General features: G+C 40.7%; 1 protein-coding gene across 2 annotated transcripts in view; it reads left to right on the top strand.

Moving 5' to 3' along the window:
• LOC112105333 (catenin alpha-2) overlaps positions 1–20,199 on the top strand; it is a 164,114-nt gene that overhangs the window by 103,582 nt on the left and 40,333 nt on the right. For both annotated transcript variants that reach the window (XM_029910684.1, XM_029910683.1), the window contains exons 6-9: positions 2,195–2,346; positions 10,169–10,282; positions 14,608–14,789; positions 17,632–17,737. In XM_029910684.1, the coding sequence (XP_029766544.1) occupies positions 2,195–2,346; positions 10,169–10,282; positions 14,608–14,789; positions 17,632–17,737 (554 nt within the window). The remainder of the gene's footprint in view (positions 1–2,194; positions 2,347–10,168; positions 10,283–14,607; positions 14,790–17,631; positions 17,738–20,199) is intronic.

The raw sequence follows: 20,199 nt of genomic DNA, 5'->3' as shown, positions 1-20,199 counted from the left end.
CAAGGCAATATGCTCTGAAGTCCACATTTAAAGCTACAATTTCAGTGAGTCTCTTCTTATGACCAGGCTAGCTGGAAATACACATTACAGAGTTCCATCTTTTTTAATTTCCATGCGTCAGAGTGTATGGATCAAGTGAAGCTTTAAGAAAAAAAAACCTATATAAATAAATATAGCCCAGCTATAAATATAAATGGCATTATTTATTACAAGCAGGGGGATGAATTACAATGGAGAAATAAAGTAGTAAGAAAACATATGTGGGATCACTTGAGGGGAAAATCCCATCGACGAGCAATTTTTGGCCGTGCACTAGTTAGTCTCCTTAAGGAAGCAGTAGATGCCTCTTAATTTGATTCACTTCAAACTGAATCAGAGAAATTTTTCAGATATATAGTGGAGAAGAATCCTACATTGTCTGGACTAGGTGACCTTATAGGTCTTTTCCATCCCTAACTTATATGTATTAAAGAAAGCTCCACTATCCTCTTACATAAAATATATTTGGGGGGTTGGCAGAATAAACTGTATTTGGAGTTGATTTATTCTTTTAACAGGTTCCACTAAAGTGAGTCGTGTTTAATGAATACCAATTAATATAAGAGTTTCTCGTGCCAAATTCAGGTTAGAATGAATAAATTAAATCATGCATAAAGCTCAGAAATGGAAAAGATGAGTCTGTGGTTGCTATCGGTTCTTCTTCTAAATATGAGATCATTTCTCCCAGTAGTATTGATGGGAATTTCTCTTGCATACAGACTGCAGGATTGGGCTTGTGGTGAGAAATAAAGGGGATGAAAAAGAATAAAATAGCAGAAAAAGGATTAGATGTTATTCTAAGGTCTTCGGGACAGGAACTGTCTTTTTGTCATTGGTTTGTACAGCACCTGGTGCAACAGGGTCCTGGTCAATGACTGGAGCTCCTACATGTTACCACAATTCAAATAATAAATAATTATTATCTCTATGTCAGTAAAGATGGCCAAATATTTATAAATCTATTCACCTCAATCCACAAAATCAATCCATGAAATCAATGGGAACTGATCAGGTCATGCATTGCTTATATTTGTTATATATTATTTATGGCCCCAATCTTACAAACACTTATGTATGTGCTTAACTTTAAGCATTTGAATAGTCTGATTGAAGTCAACAGGATTACTCATGTACTTAAATGTATGTAGAATTTGGCCTTTGCTGAAAAAAGAACTGATTCTGGGAACATTTGCTACTCTGCATAGAACCAAAGACTGTGAATTCAAGGGACTGTTTGTGACAGTCTTTTGCTCCATGGTAAGTGCTTGCGGGAAATAGGGTTGCCACCCCTCCAGGATTTTCCTGGAGTCTCCAGGAATTAAAGATTAATCTTTAATTAAAGCTTATGTCATGTGATGAAACCTCCAGAATACGCCCAATCAAAATTGGCAACACTAGCGGGGAAGCACCCTAAGATTTTTACAGTTACTGCAGAGACGAAAAACTATAGAAATGCCTATAAACTACTAAAATAAATAAATAATGAATATATTCATTATGTGTGTATTCTTAGAGCATACATATACCCCAGTCATTAATACCTGGAAGGGATTGTTAACTTACAGCCGCTGATATCTTTCATCATGTAAACATTACTATAATGAAAAACTAGGGTGCTCTCTTACATACCTTCAGAAATATAATTTACCACATTTTTGCAGTCTAAGTATGTTTGGGGTTGGGGGGGGGGACTTTTTATTCATTGGGCGTTACGCTATGGTTTGTTAACTAATATGAATTAATGGGAGTAACGGCTAAATTACATTTTGGTCATTTTGCATGAATAACATTGTATTAGCATAAATTCCAAGTTGTAATTTTCTAGGCATGCTTTTGGATGTACTTAACTGACATATGAGATTAGTTAGAGACTTTAAAATGACAGTGAGTCATTCTTTGCTAAAGAGTTGTTAATTCTTTGTCATATAATTACAGGTAACTACATTGTTTTCTTTCTCTCACAAAAATGTGACAGAAAGCCCTGCACGCCTCTAAGTCAGCACAAATCCAGTCAGGGAACCTTCCTTTCTGTGTCTTGAAACTATGACAGCAGCATGTTCCATGCCCGCTGGAAAGTATTTATGCCCAAGGGCAGGGGAAAATATACATGAAAGAAGGTCTGTAATCATACTGCCTTTCATTTTGTTTAATCTAGTTATGCCACGTTTTGCTGAACAAGTTGAGGTTGCCATTGAAGCTTTGAGTGCGAATGTCCCACAGCCATTTGAAGAGAATGAATTCATAGATGCCTCCCGCTTGGTTTATGATGGAGTTCGTGACATCAGGAAAGCTGTTCTGATGATAAGGGTATGTAAGGCACCTGGGAAATAAAAGTTGGTGCTTAAAGGAAAGTATCATAGAAGACGAGAGGAATATAAAAGCTGCCTGGCACCTACATTGTTTTATAATCAAGAAGAATCAATTGACATGGAAATAAATGTAGAACAAATGTTTGTACAGCAGAAAGATCTTGTTAGTAAAGAGATTAGATTATTGTAACACTTGTATGTGAGTCTGAGGTTTGTAAAAGTTAAGGAGCAGTAGCAGAGGCTACAGCCGTATGTCGCACTACTAGGTTCCACAAATAGCTGTCTGTGTACCTTTGTAACCTATTGCACCCTATTGTTCTAGTCTATGGCCTCATTAGAACAGATGTTGATATTTGACGTTGCGTAGGTTTTAGTTTATGTAGCTCTGTGTTCCCAAGGAAACAGGAAAAGATGCACCAAAGATACTTTTGTTAATTACCCAGGGTAAGATTTGATCACATTTCTCTGTAGATGCAAGGCCTAGTACAACAGAATTATTTCAGTGTTAGTGCAACTGTTTTGTTAAGAACTTAATTGTTTGCATGGAATATTTTATTGCTAATCTCTGCGTGCATCTAGGTGAATGAGGTAGGTATTGTTAATTACTAAATGAGTAAATTAAATACCTTGCTGCTCCACAGAGCTTCCAAAAGGATGGTTTTAAATGTTCATGCAGGTAAAGAAAGTGCCATTTGAATGTTGACTAGCCAATTGATTCAATTTGATCAGGCTTCCTTTGTATGAGCAACACACTAATTCAGAGAATAGGTCTGCCTAGTTCTTCAGTGTCACCACAGCCACGTCGTAAAGAGCCTGGCCCTAAGAACAACTGAGCTCCTGTTTGTGAACAATGGGATGTGTGGCTTCGTAGGATCAGGCCTCAGGCCCAGTGAAAGCCGTGCAAACAGAGCAGCAGTGAAAACACTTCGAAGAATCTGAAACAGTAAAATAAAAAAAAATCCCTATTTAAACAACTGGCAGTGTTGAAACAACAGCCCTCACTTAGAGCGGCTTTCAGCAAGCTGGTAACCATGCTTGGTGGCTGTGACTATCACATGGCGCTGATGAAAACTCTGGAAGGATTGGGGACAGTCAGGTTTTTTTTTAATTCATCTGCCACTATCTGCTACAAATGCAACAAAAGCTATTTAGACGCTCAACTTTATATTTGCAATGCATTTAGGTTCTGTTCCAGTGCTTAGTGTCAAACTGGGAATGCAGGCTTGCAGAGGCAATCCTCCTCCTAACAACAGGCATAGGCAACCCCATCACATGAGAGGGAAACTAGAGGATGCTTATTTTACAGGATCAGACCACCTCTGACTGTCCTCTTTCCCCTTGTATAAGCTGACACAGATATCAGGCCTTTCAGCTACCCCCTGCAGAAGCCCCTGGATTCCAGCTCCTCCCCTTGCACATCAGGACTATACCAGATGTGTTACCAAGGCCACCTGCACTCCTACAGTGGAAAGGGCTAGATTTTTTCCTAGCAGTAAAACACCATTTTTAATTCTGGATTCGCATCATATTTATTTTTTTTCCTTATTACCCTATTGACATGTTAACCACTAGCCTGGAAAGCTGATCAGCATGCAGGTCTTGTGAGCTCTATGAAAATATCCCAATTTACATTTTCAATTGTATCATTCTGCTGCTTTTCAGTGCTGCATGTAATCTGAGCTGGTGAATGCTGCAGAGGCACATTATGAGGTCAGGGTAAAAACATCCTTCCAAACATTAACAAATATATGGAACCTGATGGGCATTCCTCAGTCAGGCAAAACTCACACTTGTTTTGTCAGAGCAAAGACGGAGGGATGGGTAGATTATTTTGCGAGTTCAATGGGGCAACTCAAAGACAGAAATTTACATGGGTCCATCTTTGCAGGAGCAGTCTTACTTATAGCAATAGTGGGTACAAAATGTCAGACAGAAATGTGATTTTCAGTCTGAACAGTTTCTCTTTAGCATACCCATCCAACCTACTACAAGGTAGGAGAAATTGACTTCTGTAAATGCTATTGGGTACTGGCAGTGCTAATTTTCCCACACTGCATTGCTTGGTTTGCTTCATTTATGACATGAGGAGTCCATCTATATGAATAAAGGGGTAATTTAGTCATCAGTCTTGACCTGTGCTGAGATTGCCAACAATGAGATAGTAGGATTTTCTTGTAAATTTACCTGACCTTTAGGTACCAAACAGATACATTCCAAACTATTATATAATAATGACAAGAGATCCAGAATCCAATAATAATAGTAAGAGATACAGGACCATGAAAATAACCTTGTATTGCAATTAAATGGACAGTTATGAAGGCTTACTTTAAAAACAATCTCTGAAGTATTTCTACCCAGTGATGAAGTTAGTCTCACATACCCCTCTGATTTGTGCTTTAAACCTTCTCCCAGGATTAAAATGACTTGTAATCTTGTCGGAGCATCTGACAGAAAAAATTATCATTCCCACAGTAATTGTTCATGTGCATGTCACAGAAGAATGGAATTTTCTGATAGTCGTCTCATTCCATGGAAGAAATAAATCCAGTTCTTTTAAACTAGTTTTTCTTTGTATTACTGGTTTTAATAAACTAAAGAAAGGGAAAGAAATCTTTTTTTGCTTTATTGTCCTTATGGAAGAGAAAAGAGAACCATTATACTACTGGGGAATATTAATATAGTTGGTATAGAAAAAAATCCTTCTTCCAAGCTTGAAAAAATACTGATGGTAGCATATATGTAGGAATACAATTATGGTAGCTAAAATGAAGATAGAAAATAACTTAATTCAGCCATCTATCACTGTCTAGGGATCCTGTTACATATTGGTTTTTTCATAGCTACTTATGAGTTTTCCTTAGTTATGGGAATGAAACCCATTGTACGGTTAGCAACTGCCACGACAGCATCTTTTTCATGTTTGAGTGGCCAGGAGGTTGAGTCTTTTGCTCTCAAATGGGAGTCTTTCGCAATCATCCGTGCCGTTGTTACCTCAAGATTAGATTACTACAATATGCTCTGTGTGCGGCTACATCCTAAATATATTTGGAAATGGAGCTGGTGCAGAATTTGATCACCAGCTTTTTAAGCTGTGTGTCTGTAAGCATATTACACCAGCGTTCTGTGATCTGTATTGGCTACCTGTTGGTGTCCAGGTTGAATGTAATGTGTTGGTTTTGACCTAGAAGACTCTAAATAGCCAAAGATCTGTTGTGAGACTGCCGCTCTCTCATTGCCAGTCAGGTAATGTTGCAGTCAGCAAAGGTGCTGCTAGCAGGACATTCTCTATTAGGACCTCTCAGTTATGGAACTAGTCCCCTCTTGGTCCAAAATACTGCAGATTTGACCCTCCAAGGAATGCTCCAAGAACTTTGTATTCCCCCTAGTTTTTGGAGAGTAGGAAGAATTCTGAGGGTGTCTGGTTATTGATGGGAGAATAGAGTAATTTATTTTTTGTCTTTCTTTTTTTCTTGTTAGGAGGGTTAGACTGGCTTGTTGGAGTTATAGCAATGCTGGATTTGTTATAATAATTGCATTTGTTATAGTTGTCAAATACATATAAAACTATGGCTGGGTGGTTCTTTTATCTTTATAAAATATATTTAAACTGATAAAAAACCAAACAACCCTTTCAAATCTGCTCATATAGACTTTTTTTTTTAATCTTCTGATGGATGCACAATTTTTCCCTCTGGTTTATGGTGGGGCCACATGGAAGGTAGAACAGACTTATATTGCTGAAGATTATTTTGCTTCCGTTGCAGTTTGGTAATGTAGCCTGATCTTGCTTTCCCTGCCCCCAACGATTGATGCAACTTGGACTTAATATGGGTGTCTTACTGGTGCCTATAGTGTAACCCACACACCTTCTGGGTGTGGTGCTCTGTCCAATCTAGTGGCACTTAAATGAGACCACTCAGAAACCACTTAGAGAGAGATAAAATGAGTCTGTTCTACAGCCTTAGCTAAGAGCCAGTTGGCTTTTAGCTCATGCAGTAGAGGCTCATGCACTAAGATCCAGAGGTCTCAAGTTCGATCCTGACAACTGGAGTCTGTTATTATTAGAATAGCAACAGGTTCAAATCCTTACAGAATTTAATCAGTCCTTCATTCTTCCAAAGTAGATTAATTAAATTCCCGACACTGTTGTGAGCCTTGGAGATTAGATTTTAAAAACAAGATCCTGTCTGCTGTGCACTGACATTAAAGACCCCATGATACTTTTTGTAAGACCCTGTGTAAGGAGTGTACTTTAAAAGTCAAAGTCTGTGTTATATAAAAGTGTGGTTTGTATCCCTGTGCCTTGTCTCCAAGCAAATTGAAGAGATAGTTAGCATTCAGGGGTATACTTAAGAGATCAGGCTGTGGGAAAGCAATGTTGCAATAGTAAATTACAACCTAAAGAGTGAGCTGATGAGTCAGTTTTAGGCCCCAATTTTCAAAAGTGCATTCACCCTTTTGTGCATACCTGACGTGGTGGGTGTGAAGTTGGGCACATGCAAAAACGTGCAGGCAAATTTCAAATGTGGGCCTAAAACTAGCTGATCGCTACTGTTGATCTTAAGGCGGAAAAGAATCCGCTTCGGAAGAAAATGAGGACATTTCATCCTCCAGAGTTAAAAACCCTTAACGGAAAATGGGATGGATGTGTAAAGCTAGCTTGGGGCTAGATCTGAGCTGTGCATGGAGGAGGTATTTAGGTTCCATATAACTACTGTAGAATATTGTTACACAAAAATACCTCTATTAAAGTGTCCCTTGTTTTTCATGACTAGGGTTCTTTTTCGGGGGGGAGGGGAGGTTGTTTTTTTTAAGCCTACCACCTAAACCAAATTGGATGTTTTCCCCTCTTTTGAGTATTGTGGTGTGTAAGACAGCAAATATCAGATATTAAAGCAACGGCTGTGTTTTCTTTCAGAATGCTTTCTTAGGCATAAGCCACTTAAATGCTGAGCTTCCTGAGTATGCCTTACCTCTTTCACAGACTTCCTCCTGTGCCCTAAATTGATGTCATTTGTCCACATTGTTTTGATTGATCTCCCAGGCTGTTCTCTCAGGGCTAGATTATCACAGCCCTTTCTTGGCTGCATAGGGTAGTTACAAGACCCCCTTACTACCCTCCTCAGATTGCAACTTTGGCTGTGGGTGGTAGAGGAGAGACTAATTGCCCAGTATGGTCACCTGTGAGCAACTGGGAGTAGAGGGAGTTGAGAGGAGCAGGAATGAGGAGGAACTCTGGCTCCGCCCTCTATTTGACAGCTACAATAGCTGGCTGAGTGCATGGTGCATGTGAAATAAATTGATTCATGAAAAGCACTTAGAGCAAGGGGCGAGCTGATGAATAGCTGGACTCTGAAGTACAAGTCCTTCTCTGGTTTGCTCCTGGACTGGCTCTGCTACACACTAGGCAGATTTTAATGTCACGGTCTAGCTGTTAGGCAGTTGAGAGATGACTGTAGCACATACAATGGAGGTATTAAGAGAACCATACAGCGGGATGTTATAATGATGGGTAGCCGTCAACAATTTCCCCAGTAGTAGAAAAGAAAAGAATTTATATTTTTCACCTCCACTTTATCTTCTGTCTAACCTGTTACATGCACTAATTGTACATGCATCCCTTTAGTGATTCTGCCAGCGTTTCATTTCCATACTGTCATACTTTGTTATTTCTTCCATCAGAGCTCAATGTCAAAACTCATATTTAATTCACACTCTATAAGTCAAGTGAAGACGGCCCCATTTCCCTCTTCTTGTCATGTGCACATAACCATATAGGAAGCACAATCACAATCAACCTATGGAACTCCTTGCCAGAGGATGTTGTGAAGGCCAAGACTAAAACAGGGTTCAAAAAAGAACTAGATAAGTTCATGGAGGATAGGTCCATCAATGGCTATTAGCCAGGATGGGCAGGGGTGGTGTCCCTAGCCTCCATTTGCCAAAAGCTGGGAATGGGCTACAGGGGATGGATCACTTGATGAATACCTATTCCGTTCATTCCCTCTGGAGCACCTGGCATTGGCCACTGTCGGTAGACAGGATACTGGGCTAGATGGACCTTTGGTCTGACCCAGTATGGCTGTTCTTCTGTTCTTAACTGACAATGATTAGCACCTCTGCTGGCAGTTGCAACAAGGCCGCCAAGCATTGAATATATTAATGTGGACACTTTCTGCCATAGAGGTGATACCTCCAGGTTAAAAGATGAGTAGAGCCCTGCAGATATCTGCTTTATATGTTTCCGGATAGCGGATGGATGCGGATCCAAATTCTATATCTAGAGCCCAGCAAATCTGCAGATATCCACTTTACATCAGCAGATCATGTTTGTGGCTCACGGATACAAATTTTATATCCATGCAGGGCTCTAAAGATGAGCCATATTTATAGGGCAGTGAGGGGAAGATTTCACCAATGACACCTGTGATCTCTCTGTTCTGTAGAATCATAGAATCATAGAATATCAGGGTTGGAAGGGCCCTCAGGAGGTCATCTAGTCCAACCCCCTGCTCAAAGCAGGACAATTCCCAACTAAATCATCCCAGCCAGGGCTTTGTCAAGCCGGGCCTTAAAAACCTCCAAGGAAGGAGACTCCACCACCTCCCTAGGTAACGCATTCCAGTGCTTCACCACCCTCCTAGTGAAATAGTGTTTCCTAATATCCAACCTAAACCTCCCCCGCTGCAACTTGAGACCATTGCTCCTTATTCTGTCATCTGAGAACAGCCGAGTTCCATCCTCTTTGGAACCCCCCTTCAGGTAGTTGAAGTAGTTATATTGTTATTATGATTGTTTATTTGGATAGGGCAGCTCCTAGCAATATTATTAACTGCTCAATATTGTCCAATATATTGTTACATATTGGTATTGTTAACATATTAATATTAATAATGTACTGATATATTTTTTATTTAGTCATTGTGTTCCCCCCCAAACTACAATACAAGAGCACCCATCCAATGCAAAACCATTGTAAAACTACACTAATAAATAAGTAGACCCACTAGATCAAAGGACCTAGTGACAACATAAATAGAACAAAAACTAATTGGTTTCCCCACGCAATCCCCAACAGAGCTCGCACCACCACTGCCCAGCCCTGTCCAACACCCAATTCTCTTGGGCAAGGGAGAAAAGGTGTATCTCACAGCCCGCCCTGAAAGCTAACAATCTTTCACTCAATGGGCCTGAGGAAGAAATAAGTTACAAAGGCCTGGGACTATGCAGAGTGTTTAGTTTCCATCACCACCAAGATGGCATGTTTCAAAATGTTATACCTGCTTTAAAAATAATTGACCAGATCATCTACATTTCCTTTGAGGGGGAGCCCTGCATTTGCTTTGAGGACTTCTCTTTTTTCTACCAGTCTGTCGGTTACCTTTTCCCAGGTACTTACTTTCTCTCTTGAAGATTATGCAGGGTGTTCTGGCACTCTAATAGTATTAGTCTCCCTTTATAGACCAATTAGCATTATTTTGAAATAGTGCATTTCGGCGGTGAATACATCCAAAAGATATGCATTCATGAGACCGCATTCATCATGTTAACCGAGTTAAGAGAAATCACAGCAAGGCGATGATGAATGTCGTTGGTGAAAGAAGCCAGAGTTGGAACAACTTAATTTTGAGGACAATTCAATTTCAGGTCCTGACTGCCTGGGCAGCCAAGTTAATTTAAAAGAAAAAAAGAAACAACGTTTCCTGGGCAGGTAGTCGATGAAATAAGAACGTACTGTACGCTGGAGTTTGTCTGTATCTTTTATAAGCCCATCATCACTCCCTCCTCCTCCTCTCTATTTCTCTCTCTTTTTCTAGACCCCTGAAGAGTTAGAGGATGATTCAGACTTTGAACAAGAAGATTATGATGTTCGCAGCCGAACGAGTGTTCAGACTGAGGATGACCAGCTTATTGCCGGGCAGAGTGCAAGGGTGAGTATAAAATCCACGTACCCCATCAACTCTGTATACAGCTCCAAATGAAAAGGTATGCCTCTGAAAGCTAATTGGGCGATTTTAAATTTTTGGGTTCACTTCAGCAAGGAGGCTGGCAATTTTGGTTTTCAGGCATAGATATTTATTTAGGTCTTTTCGCTTGCAGTACATTTGGACCAAGTTTATTATATGATTTTGTCAGGGTTATGTGATGTCTTGTATTGGTTATTTGCTCAAGCTAGAACTATAGCAAAAGGCCTTGCACATTTCGAATGTACTGTAGCTAAGAGTATTCAGGAAATTTAAAACAAACAAACAAACCTTAAGGGCATAATGTGCACTATCTGAAGATATCTTACATTTGTCATGTTTCTCAGTGTGCTGACGTGTCTAGGGAAGGTGTTTAAGGTGCTGAGTAGTCTCTGTAATCTAATTGTAATTGAGGATATTTGTTACTGAGTCAATGTAATTTTACCAGCGTAATTATATCATGATAAACTGGAGACATTGTGATTTGTGACCTCAGCTTATGCACGGCGATTGCAAATGAAGCGGACAAGTGCTTCAGGGGTCAGAGATGCTGGAGAAATGAAGTTGGTTGACCCTCAGGATTATTCCATCTTCTGATTAATGTTTACCTTTTGCTAAGTAGGCTGCTCAGTTCAGATAAGAAATCAAGTGAATACTGTGTTGTTAACACACCACATGAACATGTATTTGACTGGAAAGAGAGTTTAAAATCCTCCCTTTTTTTAACCTGGTACAGAAGCAGTGGAGAGAGATTGTGGAGAACCAGGAAAATATCTGTTTTATTTTTATGACTATTGTGCATGCCTCTATATATTTGTTTATGGTGGGTTACTTACTCTTCAGATAGATGAGCTATTAGGGGAACCAAACTGGAAACACAATAGCTTAGATGGGGAGCATCCCCCAAAACACCATAACACCGTAGCCAGGTTGACTACAACAACTTCTTGGTCCCAACCCTGCTTAGCTGTTTGCCAAAGCTGAGAATCTGGAGAGCAAAAGATGTTGAAAGGAAGGGGGAAGCTCTCAGCTGCTGCAGGCTGACACAGAGTGAAGGAGGAGCAGGGTCTGCAGCAAGCAGGCTGTAACTTGGTCCCCAACAGAACAGAGGCACTGAGGTTATGTCATGTCTACCTTGAAGGGAATGCCAAATGTAGGGAAAATAGTCTGCACACAGAGCTCTTTGTTGTTTTATATCCATGTCTCAGTGCTGTGAACCTTTTGGCAAATAAATCTTACTTTTAAAAAAAAATAAATTGCTTCTGGGTCACTGCATGCTATTGCTGTCCACAGGGTCCTGGCAGGTGCCAAACCCATTAGGCCTGCTAGGTATCGTGGTTGGTAACCAGGAAGTTTGGATCCCAGAGACCCTGTCAGAGAGTGGTCAGATCACAGGAGAGGGAGAGGCACAGACCTGTCACTTGAAAGGGGAGCACTTAGGGGACTGGCAAAGGGTCTCAGAAGAGGCAGCCTGCCCAGGAACCCTGGCAGATATATCGGAGAGGATTTTATGGTTTAAAGATGCATGTTTGATCCATGCAGAAAGACTGAGTGCTGAAATAAACGAAAGTGTAAAAAGTTTCCTGGTGCTCTTCAGTTGATTCCGATTCTGTCCTTATTTCTTTCATGGCTCAACCTGGGGCAGTGGGATCATGCTGCTCTTTCAGTAATTAAAATTAGAATTAAAAAAATAGATTTAGCTGAAGAGAAATAGGGACAGTCACAGCATCTTTATTAAGGGCCTAATCCAGCTAGCAGCGGAATAATCTCAAATCCTATTGTGGTTATTATTGTGGTTGTCAATTGTGGTAGGTGCTGGACAAAAATATAACAGACCGTCACTGCCCCAAAGGGCTTACAGTCTAAGTATAAGACAGGAACCAATGGGTGGATACAGCAGCATCAGAAGGAAGACAGGGTGAAAATGAGATGATTATGATCAGTGTGATAAGCCGCAAAAGCCACTGTGTTGAGTGACCCCTTGAGCTGAAGCTACTCAGCGAGGCGCTCCGGAGGCTCCTGAGATGTAGAGGGGCCACTGGTGCCCGAACAGTGACTCCATCCCCCAGCTCCGCCTCTTTCCCTGGGGCCTCATCCCCAGTCCCCTGATGCTCTGCCCTCGTTTTGCCTCTTCCCGAGGCCCCGCCCTCTCTCTGCTTCTTCTCCCGAGGCCCCACCCCCACTCTGCCTCTTCCCCCAAGGTCCCGCTCGCTCCTGTCTGCCCCCTCCCACCCCCGTCACTCACTCTTAACGCAGGATAATAGTGATGGGGCAATGGCCCCCTGGACCCTCCTCTTCCAGCACCCCTGTACTCAGCCTCTTGGAGGATCGTGCCATACAGGACTCCTTGTTGGAGAAAAGCTAGGTTTTTAGTTAGAGGCTATAATAGATTTGTATAATATGCCTACTTCATAAACTCTATTAGCATTTCAATGGAAAGGCTTGGTGTCTGTCTTTGACGAGAGATAAAACTTGAATATACAAGCTGCATTTGCTGCTGGGTATGGCTCCTTAGAAATGCATCAGCAACTGAAAGAGAGTCATTAAGACATACTGGACCAGTACTAGGAAAATCAGGTTAGACTGTCCACAAAGACAGGAACCAAACACAAGTAATACAGATTGGCCTTCTTAGCTTTCTGATCATACCGAACTTTATTTTCACATCCATTAGTTACAATGAATTCATCAGTTCTAGAGTGTTTAGAGGGGGCTGGGGGTGGGGGGGGAGAAAGAGAGAGAGTTTAACTTACACTGCATTTCTCTGTGGAAAGACTAATGTGTTAACATTTGAAACCGCTGAGTTACATTGATAAGGCCTAATTAAAACTCATGTGTTGAATTTTAATATGATTAACTTGCAAATTTCTCATTTTCTGATCTCCTGTTTATAGATAACCTTTTTTAATTCCAGTTTTGGAAAAGGTCAATTATGAATTTTTAAAAGCCAAGAGCATTTTAAGGATATGTAGAGAAAGGCTTCAGCTGATTGAAAGTGACATAAACAAGAAAAAATGTAATGACACTTAAATGTGTCACACCCCATTAAATGCATAATGCGGTCTTCAGAACCCCGAAGCCAAATAGTATCTCATCTTGAAAATCATTGTTGGAAGTGTCCGTTTGATCTTCAAAAGTAACTTTCATAATTTTGCCATTTTTTTGGTAATTTTCCTTTTCCTTTGTTGATAGTCCAGGCAAATTAGAATCAACCTATTTAGTGCCATTTTGCATATCATCCAAGAACCAATTAAACCACTAAATGTTATTGAAAGGTACGTTCATTCAGTTCATTTTAAACATATTCCCTTGCATGTCATGGCTTATTTCAACCTCAAGTTAAGTAGAAAGCCAGGGTGTTTCTGACTGACAGTGAGATATGAGAGAGGTGGAGGTGTTTGAAGCTTTGCCAAACTACGGGGCTGCCTCTTAGTGTGTATTTCATTCATTTTTGATCTGTCTAAAGTTTCAGATATAATAAAAAAATCCTGTCTTTTAGTTGGATTGTAGTGGCTTCTGCCCACTCTCTTCAGTCTACAATGTCATAGATGTACAGTCTTTAAACTTGCAAAGATTTTATAAGGACTATAAAAGTCCCTTGTTTTACAAGAATATGCTGTAGTTACTCTTGAAATAGCTGATATAGTGAAAACAAAATTTGGACCATGTTATTAAATGTATAGGCTTTAATTTAAAAAATGTTTAATAGTGTGGCTGCTCTGACAGTGAAGTCAGTACTAAAGACCAACTCTAAAAGGCCACCCCTGTTTTAAGAGACCATTCTGAAGCACACCTGTGAGGTTTCCAGTTCAGTTTTGCTTGTCATGTGGTTATGCTATAACTTATACTAAACAATCTGGTCCACTTAAGACAACTGGACTCATTTATGGCAGATTTCACTGTAGCCAGGGCCACATCCTGTGCTCGCATAAATCAGTGTAATCCGACTGAAGTGAGTAGAGCTATGTTGATGTACACCAGGTGAGGGTCTGGCACTATACACTATAAGCTTTGATTGGTTTCTGCTATTTTGTATGGAGTCCCTGTGAGTTTTTTTGTTCAGTGTGAAATTATAGCAGTGATCCTTTTCTGAAGAAATCTGTACCATTTGGCTTTACAGCTTTCAGAATTAAAATCCTATCCTAAAAAGTGCTGAGTGCCAGCTGTGATGGATTTAGCATCATCAACCTCGGAAGTTGTGGGTGCTCAACCCCTTGCCAGATTAGACCCTTAGAAACTAAGATGGTTACTAGCTCTCTTTTTGATGGGCAACTACTCTACATTTTATCCAGGCTATCATGGCTCAACTGCCCCAGGAGGAGAAGGCTAAGATTGCGGAGCAGGTAGAGATATTCCACCAAGAAAAGAGCAAACTGGACGCTGAGGTGGCCAAATGGGATGACAGTGGTAATGACATCATTGTGTTGGCAAAGCAGATGTGCATGATTATGATGGAAATGACGGACTTTACTAGGTAAGCACAAAAGAATTTGTACTGAGTGCTTCCTCTGGAACCCTGCATCATTTCTTTATTATGGCATTTAAGGAACATTGAGTGTATTTACGATGTTTAGATAATGTGTCTATAACAATTCTAATATTGCTGGTTCTATAATCGTTGCCCTGTGTATTTACCTTTTAACACAAAGGAGAGCTTCAATATTGTTTAAACACTGTTCAGCATTAAGACACTGATTCAGCAACGTACTTAATCACAAGAGCAATTCCATCCCGATTCAGCAAAGCTCCTAACCACATGCTTAGCTTTTAGGTGGGGGAGGGATAGCTCTGTGGTTTGAGCATTGGCTTACTAACCCCAGGGTTGTGAGTTCAATCCTTGAGGGGTCCATTTAGGAATCTGGGTCAAAAAAAATCTGTCAGGGACAGTAGTTGGTCCTGCTAGTAAAGGCAGGAGTCTGGACTCAATGACCTTTCCAGTTCTATTTTTCCAACAGGGGAGGGATAGCATAGTGGTTTGAGCATTGGTCTGCTAAACCCAGGGTTGTGAGTTCAATCCTTGAGGGGGCCATTTCGGGAACTGGGGTAAAAATCTGTCTGGAGATTGGTCCTGCTTTGAGAAGAGGGTTGGACTAGATGATCTCCTGAGGTCCCTTCCAACCCTGATATTCTATGAATCACATGAGTAGGCCCAGTGAAATCGGTTGCAGAGGTGCTTCCTACCAACAAGCCAGAACATCAAACAAACAGTTTTATATTTGAGACTCCTTAGGGACTTGTTGGTTGGTTTGGGGGGACATAAAGCCAGCTTACTGACATGCCCAAATAGTTCCTTTCACCTGGTTATTTTCAACAGTTCACCATTTAAGATTAAACGTGTATGTTTTTTTTGTTAGTTATTTGTGCATCTTTAATTTCAGCAGAAGTAGTGCAGCAAGGATAATGTGTGACCTGATAGGCCCTCAAATGACCTTTTGTCTAGCAAGAGTCAAAATGCACAAGTCTTGCTGAACATTGCAGTGAATGTCAATCAAAAATAATGGCAAAAAATCCACTGAACTCATTCTCATGACTGAATTTCTTTAAACAAGCAGCCCTTGATTTAATCCAGAAGTAATTTTTATCAGGATTTGTCAATAACAATGACTTTTTTCCTTGCTATAATATTTTGTTCTAATTACAGTGCATCAAAAGGCTATTAATTAATGTTATCATTTAAACAAAATCAATTTTGTTTATATCCAGCCACATTGTTAATCAGACCAGAGAGACCATTTTACAAGAGATTAAATGCACCCTCTTAAAGTTAGAGTAATCTATGCAATGCTACAATCCCTGCTATTTTGGGGGGTAAATGACCAAAAAATCCTCTCCAAAGCTCATGTTTTGGATATGTTTTGTCACACTTCTGCAAGACAAAAAACAAACAACCAAGCAAACAAAAAACCCAAACCCACTGAGGCCTTATTCTTCCTTCCTGCACTCTATAGGGAAAAAGTCATGTAGGGATCTTTCTCTAGAGAACTGAGTTTCTCTTCTCCCTACAATATGTCTAGCCCCCCCCCCCCCCCCACCTTCCATGGGAAAGGAGTGAAATTCCCCTATACCCTTCATGAGAGGGACATTAAAAAAAAATCTCTCTTTGGTCTGGATCTCTCACCTCTCTTTCCTGAAGCAGAATGAAAATTTCCCCATGCCTTGCCATCAGTTCTGGGGAGGGAGAGGTGATGATCTAATAACTTCTTCAGGGGACCAGAGTACAAAGGTTTCTCTACCACACGCTACATACATTTTAATACTGAAAGTTTGGTAATTGGGTGTTTCTAACATCAAAAGATGAGAAATAATGTGAAAATGAGAGTAAAATCACTGTCATGTTTGGGGTAAATTAAAAGAAAGTCTAAGTGGACCTTAGTGCCTCTGTTTACCCCAGATTCAATAAAACCTCCTTTAACATCTTCCACTAAAAAACAAACAAACAAACCCTTTGCATCTCCTTTGCCTACGGTGACTTCCGTGGTGTTAAAATGGAATAACTCCTAAATGTCTGGAGTGTGTTACAGCCGGATGTGCTGATCTCTTCATATAATTGACATAAAACCATAGGCGGTCACTCTTAAGGTGACTGGGACTTAGGACCAGCGTACAATTCCTGGTTCTGCCTGTGGTTTGCTGGGTGACCTAGGGCAAGTCACTTCCCCTCCTGCACCTCAGTTTCACCATGTATAAAATGGGAATAATGATGTGGACCTCCTTTGTAAAGCACTTTGGGATGTGTGAGTGAAAATCACTATAAAAGAATTAGGTGGTATCATTATTTATAAGAACTTGTGTCTTTTACATCATCTTACAAATATCAAGAGAGACAGATTAGTAGTAAAGTTTTAAAAAAAAAATCAAGCAGGATTTAAGCACAACTGAATTATGCCTCAGGTAGTTTAGCAGCTTTATGACAGAAATCTAAGAGAAGAGATTTCCTAATGTGACATTTCTGCACTAGACTTGGCAGACTTGGTGTTAAGCACTGGTTGGGGAATAACAGAATTTTTAAAAAGTTTTGTATTCCTGCAGGGACATTTTCCTAATGAGCACTTAAAAATGCACATACTATTAAACATAGTTCATGTGCTTGAAGGCACCATCAAATTAAACTGCTAGCGAGGCATTTTGTATGTGAAAGGAAATATAGCAGACCCGTTCCTTAATCAAGCTATCGTATAATTAGTAGTTAAGTCCAAGGTGAAGTTGCAGTAAATTAGGAAGGCATTCATAAAATAAATAATCATACACTGAGTTAGGACACTGCAACTGTGTCATGATTTAATTAGACTGTAGTATAACCATATTGTTCTTTCCAGAGGTAAAGGGCCATTGAAGAATACATCTGATGTCATTAATGCTGCCAAGAAGATTGCAGAAGCAGGCTCTAGAATGGACAAATTGGCACGAGCTGTAGCTGATCAGGTAATGATCCAAACAAATAAATATATAATATGAATCAGTCAATAGTGGCATTTTGTATGGACAGTACAAATTATCTGTGAGGTTTAAGGACCTTCTAGAGAAAGTCTCTACTAGTGCTGTGATCTAGTGACTGAAGAGAGGCTGTTTGTTCAGCACCAGTCAGTTTGGTAAGATCATTGTTGGTTGAATGAAGCCGACACTGCAGCCCTTTAATTCACTGGTTCAGAAATCAAACCACCTAAATAATAATAGCATCAGCTACCATAGATAAAAACACCAAGGTGAGCTGACCAGCCTCCTCGTTGTTTTCCTTACTTAAAAAGGGATTATGCACACCCTTCTGTATTTGATGCATGTACCTTTCACACTATGGGAAATCTGTAAACTAGTCTAAGAACCCCAGAAAACCCCAGAAGGTACAATGGTCCCATGTCTTCATCTGGAACAAACGAATGCTGGCTACAGATGATGATTGTAGTAGAATGTGGATGGCTAAAAGCAATAAAAAGGTCACACTCTTTGTTGCTTCAGTAGGCCAAGCCCATTGCACATACCAGGGCTCCTTGCATTTCTCTATTCTCCCCTCCCCCCCGACTCCCTGTGCACCCCACTCCCACCCCCCTCTATTTCAGGGATCCCATGCAACCCCACCCCTACCCCTTCCTCATGCCAGGGATTCTGTGTGCCCCTGTTCCCCTTTTTGCCACATTCCAGGAGCTCAGTGTTCACTCCAGGTCTCTATCCCTCATTCCACTGTCCCCAGTTCTCCCTCAGTGCCAGGGAATCAATGTTCCCCCTCATTCACTCCTTCCTCACCATACCCCCCTTATCCAACATGGCAGTGGCTCCATGTGCCTCCCCATCCCCCCATCCACCATATGTCAGGGGTTCTTGTGTCCCCCCATGTCCAACCCCATACCATTGTCCCCTATTTTCCAGCCATGCCATGGCACTGTATGTGTCCCCGTGGCTCATGGCCCCATTCACTTCATACTGGGACCCCCATTTTAGGGGCTCTTTGTGTGCCCCCTTTCCCACACCATTCTCTTTACTTGTCTGTCTGTCTGGGAGATAAGTCATTCAGGATGTCAACTTTTTAAACTGTATTGGGCGGATGGGCGAAGCTGAGATAGGAAGTATTGGTATGTTGGCTGCCAGAAACCAGTTCTTTGCTTTATTGACAATTACAGAGGTGGTCGACACTGCTGTGCCTGCTAACCAGATGCAGAGGTCTTCGTGAGTTGCCCATTAGCCCCTTCCAGTTTTCCAAATTTCACCAAAACCAATGAGTTCCGTCCACTGATACCTAAACAATTCCCTGAAAATTTGGAATGGATGAGATGTGACATTCAAAAATGATTCCATTACAGACAGACAGAGAGACAGAGAAATGCCCCCAAGGGAAGAAGGACCTGGATCATCCACTCCCATGGAAAACCCATAGGAGGGGGTTGTAGGTGAGGAGGATATCCTCACAGATACCCTCCCTAATCACCCCCCTCCAAACCTGCAGCTGTGACCTCTAGCCATCCTTCTCTTCCCCTTAAAATGGGAGAAAGTCTGCTGGTCACAGGAATTCTAACGTATCCATGGAGAGTGGGAATAGCATTAGTTTCATCCTGCAAGATACTCTGGGCCAGAGTTGCACACAGAGATGCAGCTTTTTCCTATAATCCCCAAAAGTCTGGCAATGTGAACTGTTCCACCCAATTGGTCCATTTCCTCCTCTTGAGCCCACTCCTGCTGGATACATCTTAGGAAGGAGAAATCCATCCCAGTGTTAATGTAATTCCCACTGTTGAAAGAGCTATAAACATGCTCGTTAATGATCTTGCAGTTTGCACTCTGGTGTTGTGAGAGGTGGCAGAGTTTAAAGAAATAAATGTCAGGTACATAACACACGCAGCTTGTTTAGAGAATATTGGTTTCAGTCATGTCTTTGATCTACATTCCTTCAGAAGGATGTAAAATACAAAGTTTAAAGTTTTTTTTTTTAAATCAATATGAGAGTTAGATGTCTCTTTTAATCCCTTGGCCGTGGTGATATTTTACAGAACTTTTGAGACATACATGGAGTATAAACTTTTTATTGACTGTTACATTTTTAATTACTGTTCCAATGAGAGAGAGCTTGCATCTTAATTTCATTCAAGGTACTTGTATGTAAAGCTTTGTCAGCTCTCTAGAGGTATCATTTTAAAGTTCATTTCTTTCAGCTCATAGGCCTCACGAGCAGGATAAATATTACTGTATTGAATTGTCACAAGTAGGAAAAAAAGGTCTCTTAGGAATTCGCTCTTGAAAGATATTGCAACTGCGTGAGAGAAAGACGTTATGGCATTATCATAAGTACAGAACAGATTAAACGGCCTAACGGCCCCAAAGTACTCGCAGGTTTTTGTTTGTTAGACTTAAAGACAGAGGCGCGAGCAAAGTGATTGCTTTCAGAGTGAGGGGCCACA

This window comes from Terrapene carolina, unplaced genomic scaffold (genome assembly GCF_002925995.2).
Source record: "Terrapene carolina triunguis isolate 2854851 unplaced genomic scaffold, T_m_triunguis-2.0 Scaffold66, whole genome shotgun sequence".
Taxonomy (NCBI): domain Eukaryota; kingdom Metazoa; phylum Chordata; order Testudines; family Emydidae; genus Terrapene; species Terrapene triunguis.
The sequence above is the reverse complement of the archived record's forward strand: the minus strand, read 5'-3'. Positions and strand labels throughout refer to the sequence as shown.